Source organism: Capsicum annuum, chromosome 9, assembly GCF_002878395.1.
Source record: "Capsicum annuum cultivar UCD-10X-F1 chromosome 9, UCD10Xv1.1, whole genome shotgun sequence".
In the NCBI taxonomy this organism is placed as follows: Eukaryota; Viridiplantae; Streptophyta; class Magnoliopsida; order Solanales; family Solanaceae; genus Capsicum; species Capsicum annuum.
The window spans coordinates 4,785,103-4,791,459 of record NC_061119.1 but is presented as its reverse complement, the minus strand read 5'-3'; the positions used below and the strand labels follow the sequence as shown (position 1 = coordinate 4,791,459).

Sequence of the window (6,357 nt, the reverse complement as noted above, 5' to 3'; positions counted from 1 at the left end):
TCAAGGCTATCTTACAAAAATAGCCAAAAACGGTGAAATTTCACAAGTGAGGTCGGGGTCTTACAAAAGTAGCCATTCAAGGCTATCTTACAAAAGTAGACAACATGTACAACAGTGAAATTTCACAAGTGAGATCGGCATCTTACAAAATTAGCCATTCAAGGCTATCTTACAAAAGTAGCCAATATCGGTGAAATTCCACAACCGAGGTCGTGGTCTTACAAAAGTAGCCATACAATGTAAATTTAATTCTATGAAGTTGTTATTTGTGTTTTAGCCATTACATCCTCAATAAACAAATCAAAGTTTTTCTCTGAACTTCCATTGGCTAATAATGCAATTTCCATAGTCTTTTTCACTTCCTTAACAACATTCCTCAACTCTTCTGAATTTTCTTCACTCATCAAAAAATTAATCTTTTTTGCTACTTCCTCCTTTGTGATAATTGATTTATTATTATTATTATAATAATTATCACAAAGATTAATCCCAACTTTCCATTCATCAACCACCAACTTTCTATTAGTTTGTTGATCAACACCTATAGGATGACATATCATTGGCACACTTGCCCATAAGCTCTCCAGAATCGAATTCCATCCACAGTGAGTCAGAAACCCTCCGACCGCTGGATGTGACAGCACGTCACGCTGATCGCACCACGATACAATCAACCCCTTATCTACATTTTCTTTAAATTCAGATGGTAAATAATTATCTGTTTCATCGATAATCGTCAAATTAGGTCTAAGTACCCAAATAAAATCCACTTTGCTAAGCATTAATCCTTGAGCAAGTTCCATAAAATCTTCTTTGCTTAGATTAAATAAACTACCAAGTGAAAAATATAATACTGAAGAATTTGGTTTATTTTTTAGCCATTCCAAACAATTTGATTCTGGCCATAAGCTTTTGGAAATTTTGACTTTTTTTGATGAGTTGATGACTTGATCATGAAAAATTGGACCAATAGCATAAAAGTTTTTTTTTGTTTTTTCTTGGAATGTTGAAATTACTTTGGACTCAAGTTCTTGTATTGTGTTACAAATTATAATTTCTGATTTTTTGGCATCTTCAAAAGCTTGGTATATAGTTTGATGAAGAATAGTTGATGTTTCTTTTGTTTGGAAATAAGAAGGTAAGTCACTTGGATCAATTGCTGAAATTCCTGGTATATAATCTATGGTATCCTTTCTATTATCTACAAAAAAAAATAAAAAAATAGTAAAAAAAAGTTAGCATATAAAATCAACATTATGATGAAGTAAACTTAAAAAAAACAATGTGCATGCATGCAAAGTTAATTTTACTTTTTATAATTAGCTGGTATTCGAAACTCACTAACTCAATAAATTTAGATTGTGCCGCTTTTAAGCTCAAATACGACACCTTTGGTTAATTAAAAGCGAAGAAATCTTATTCGTTATACTGATACCCTTTGGTGTTTGTAAACTACTTTACGCTATCAGCGTGTATTTTAACATATTGTAGCAGGTGACTAGCTTAAAATTTTAGATTACCAATCATATTTAAAATATACAAGTGAATAACTCTACATGACATTGTCTATTATGCTGTTCGGACTCTCTAAAAATGTCGTCGGATTGGTGAGTATCGAATTCTCCAGAAATAATGCATGCATCTTGGGAAATCATACACGTAAGTAACATTATTTTTGAAGACTCCGCACAATATAAATTGTCAGTGTATATGAAATTTAATCCTATTTTTCAAGGAGGGGGTGGGGGGGGGGGGGGGGAGGGGGGGAGTTGAAGCACAAACACAGCACCTTTGATTAATTAGGAGTGAAGGAATCTTATTCGCTATACTGATAGCCCTTGGTGTTTGTAAACTACTTTATGCGATCAATGTGTTTTAACATGTTGTAGTAGGTGCCTAGCTTAAAATAATAGATTACCAATCATATTTATTTTGGACAAGTTAGTTGACAATACAAGTGAGCAAGAACTCTTCAAAAATATCATCAGGTCGGTGAGTGTCGAGTGCTCCAAAAATAATGCATGCATCTTAGGAAATCAGACATATGTTAGGGTTTTTGCCTTGATTTTTTTTACCAAAATTGAGTTTTAATTTTCTATTGAAGGAAAATAAAAGTAGTACCATAATTATTTTTATTTTTCCTAAAAGAAAAATATAAAACTTTTTTCATATTTGGCTAACCTCTTTCTTGGAGGAAAGGTTTTGGACATCTATAAATAGAAGACCCCCTTCTCATACCATAACACAATAACATCCACAATGTAGTCTTTTAAGAGTTTCGTTTAGAGGGGGATTTTCTCTCTCATTAGTTTAGTTTTATACTTTTTAAGATTATTTTTAATATTAGGTTTTATATGTAGGCTAATTGGCCAAATCATATAATAAAATTATGTTTTTAGTATTGTTTTTCGTTGTCATCTTATTTATCGGCTCATAGTTTACAACTAATAGCTTCTGCATGACGCCCTCTCGATTTCCAACCCAACAAGTGGTATCAAACCCCACGGTTCAATGATTCGATGGTACAATTGTTGAATAAAGTTGAAATCAATTTGATGATAATGAAGATATATGTCCAAAAACTACATGTGGAGACGATTTTCAATAATATTTTCTACAATTCTGCTGTTACATATTTGAAAATAAAGCTTACTTTTAACCCTACAAAGGGCTTCAATATTTTTAACCCGAAAAGGGCTCATATATTTTTAACCCCAAAAGCTCCATTTTTAAACATGTCAAGCAGCAGTGATGAAGACTATATGAAGAACAAAGATCAAATATGTGAAGAAGGTGAATCACCGAAGAAAATCTAGCCAAAAAGGAAAGATTTGTTAGGGTTTTTGTCTTGATTTTCTTACCAAAATTGAGTTTTAATTTTCTATTGAAGGAAAATAAAAGTAGTACCATAATTACTTTTATTTTTCCTAAAAGAAAAATATAAAACTTTTTCCATATTTGGATAACCTCTTTCTTGGAGGAAAGGTTTTGGACATCTATAAATAGAAGACCCCCTTCTCATACCATAACACAATAGCCTCTACAATGTAGTTTTTTAAGAGTTCCGTTTAGGAGGAGATTTCCTCTCTCATTAGTTTTATGTTTTTTAATATTATTTTTAATATTAGATTTTATATGTAGGCCAATTGGCCAAATCATATATGAAATTATGTTTTTAGTATTGTTTTTCATTGTCATCTTATTTATCGTCTCATAGTTTGCAACTCATAACTTCCGCATGACACCCTCTCGATTTCGAACCCAACAAACATCATTTTAGACAAGTTAGATGACAATACAAGTGAATAACTCTACATGACATTGTCTACTATGCTGTTCGGACTCTCCAAAAATGTCGTCGGTCCAGTGATCAGTATCGAATCCTCAAGAAATAGTGCATACATCTTGGGAAAATTAGACACGTATGCAACATCATTTTTGAAGAATCCACGCAATATAAATATTATCGGGGAGCAGGAGGGGGGGGGGGGGGGGGGGGTACTTACCATTTGAACCAAAATGTCCATTTTTGAGTAGAAGGTGAAGATGATAGTCTATAGTAAATACCAAAGCAGGTTGAGTGAAGAATGAAATACTAACAAGTTGATACTTATTAGCAATTGTTGTCCCCCAAGCAAAGAAAGTGTCAACAATCAAACAAGTTGGCTTAGGATTTTCCAATTCTACTAACTTCCCAACAATTTCATCAACATGTATAGGGCAATTTATCAACAATCTTTCCCAAAACTCCCCGTTATTCGACCCCGAAAATCGATCAAATTCTAAGGGAAAACCATCACTAACTGTTTGATAATGTATGTCAAGGCCAAATTCTTGAAATTTTCCAAATATGTCATGAGTTTTTGTTGTTGTTGTTGAGTTTTGATCTAATGTTTGTGATTTGGTTATTTGGGCATGGATGGACTCAGTGTTGATAAATGTTATGGTAAAGCCTTTTGTTGCAAGTTTTAGTGAAAGGTAAATACTAGGATTTATGTGGCCTTGAAATGGGCATGGAATTATTATCGCATGAGGTTTTTGGTTACTTTTTGTCATTGTTGTTTTTTGCTTCTTGTTGATAGTGGAAAAATGGGTATATATATTTATATAGTAGTCCACAAATAATGATGGTGGATAATAAAGGCGGATCAGAATTTCAATTAATGAGTTTAATATTTAAAGAAAATTTAGTCGAAGGGGGTTCAACACCTACTATAAATAAAATTTAGAATAGTTTAGCCAGCTTATTTTGGATATTAGACGGCTAAAAAATCATAGAATAGGAAGAATAATATTTGAATTCATAATTTTAAAAGTACAATAGATTTACTATTACAGATTGCGGAAAAAATAAAGTACAATAAATTTATTGTTACAAACTGTGGAAAATATAAACTCAATTAAATTTAAATTCTGAATCCGACACAAATGATGCACAAGTTGATTGAGTTAGATGGCTGCCAAGTAATATGACAGAGAAATGTAACTTATAGTAAAATATTTAACTGACCCCTGCCGGCTCATTTTTGTATTTTATTATTTTAGACCAATTATGTTTAGCCGGTTGATCAATTTCAACTAAATTTATCAAAGGGTAAAATAAAAAATTTGTGAGTTCAAGTCACCACGAGAACGAAAGGACGGAAGTTTTTAGGAAGGGATAAAAGAATATCTGAAATTTGGATTTTATTTTTTTATAATAAAACGGAATACTATATATAATACTTGCAACTGAAATTATAGAACCTCAATAAATTTGTCTAGATTCGATCTTTTAGAGGAAATATATATATATATATTACGTTAGAGCAATAATTAAGTTATCTCTGTGTGATTTATAGATCACGAATCTAAGTTATAAAAACAGTCACTAATACTTGCGGTTACATTACACTTCTTGAGGTGTAGCCCTTTCCTTAACATTACCAACGTGAGATATTTTGTACACTCGACTGTCTTTTAATACCTTAAAAATCTGTTAAGTACATCATGTGTCCGTTAAAAATAAATTTAATTGTTTTTAAAAAGGCACTTTCGTTTACATTTTTGTAGGTTTCTTACTAACTATCTTGCTAATTATTGAATATTCCAAGTCATATCCCCATTATTAAACCAAGTTTAAATTAAAAAATGGGACAATTACATGATATGTGAAGTTGATGAATATAGCAACAAAAATAAAAATGTAGAAAAAAGAAAATCTTTGTAGGATTAGAAACTTTCACCTAACTAATAAAATTGAGAAGTACCATACTTAAGAGCCTAATTATTAGTTTTATAGCAACAGTTTCATAATTACATTTTATAGCATTTATATTTTGTATTTTTAAAAAATATTGCTGTAAAAATACATCTACAAAAAAGTTACTTCGTTTAATTAACTGAAATTACTTGAGCTATATATGGTATAATTATCAATCAAGTACATATGTTGATTCCTTTTCCATTTAAAACTCTTAAAAAAGGGACATCCGTTATAACTTCATAATTCAAATTTCAGTTTTTCACCATTAACAGCTGCATCTTTTCTTAGCAATTTCTTCTAAAGCAACCCTGTGATGCTGAATCAAATTGAACTGATTCTTCTTTGAAATCAACAACAATTGCAAAACGAAGCAGTTATTCGATTGAATCAAATTCAATTGTTGATTTATCTGTTATATTTGTTTGAATTCAACTGTCAATTGAAAATTCAACCATTACTACTGTTCAAGGTACATAATCATCATTGCTATTCAGTTCGTTTTTTTTTTAACCATTACTGAAGTGCCTATCAAGTTTTGATTGTCGTCGTTAATTTGTATGTGAAAAAATTGAAAAACAAATTCGAGTTAGAATCAAGGCAGCAACAAAATTGAAATTCAAGTATCTGTTGCAAATTTCAGCTTTAAAGTTGTTTTAATGGGAAAAAAATCAGTATTCGACTCTATTTTTGAGGATCGTTTGTTGTTATTTTGATTGTTTTAACAATAGAACAATTGTAAACATCTTGTGAATTGAAGTACATTCAATTTTTTTTTTTGAAATACTAGGTAAATGAATGATCGAATGTATCTGTTGAATTTGATGATATTCTATGAACCCAGATAAAAGTATTAAATATCTTCTCCATATGTATTTTTGATGTGCTTAATTGTAACACTGCATATGTATTTTTGTTTTTGTTGTCGAAATTTTATAGTATAAATGTATATTTGAAAAGATATTTTAGTTTAAGCTAATGTTGTGTACATGTATTTTTTAAATTGAGATGTTGGTTGTGTATCTTTGTTTGCACTTAAATCTAAAAAGTGCGTGTTATAAGAAGTGATATTTGACAAATATGTATGTGACATATCAAATTATAAATTAGGTATG

The 6,357-nt window shown here is 30.7% G+C and overlaps 1 protein-coding gene across 1 annotated transcript; it reads right to left on the bottom strand.

Annotated features, from left to right (window-relative positions):
- Positions 1-4,062, bottom strand: LOC107842245 (UDP-glycosyltransferase 86A1). Its single transcript, XM_016686001.2, has 2 exons — positions 3,507-4,062; positions 1-1,201 (listed from the first exon to the last, which is right to left on the bottom strand). Exons 1-2 carry the CDS (start codon positions 4,054-4,056, stop codon positions 252-254), a joined length of 1,500 nt encoding a protein of 499 aa, XP_016541487.2. The 5' UTR covers positions 4,057-4,062; the 3' UTR covers positions 1-251.
- Between the last annotated feature and the right edge of the window lie 2,295 nt (positions 4,063-6,357).

Bases quoted from the DNA above. Each gene is read 5' to 3' on its own strand.
- LOC107842245 (XM_016686001.2), bottom strand. From the start codon at position 4,056: ATGACAAAAAGTAACCAAAAACCTCATGCGATAATAATTCCATGCCCA. The intron at 1,202-3,506 runs GTAAGTACCCCC...TTTTTTTTGTAG, and splicing joins TGGACATTTTGGTTCAAATG to ATAATAGAAAGGATACCATA.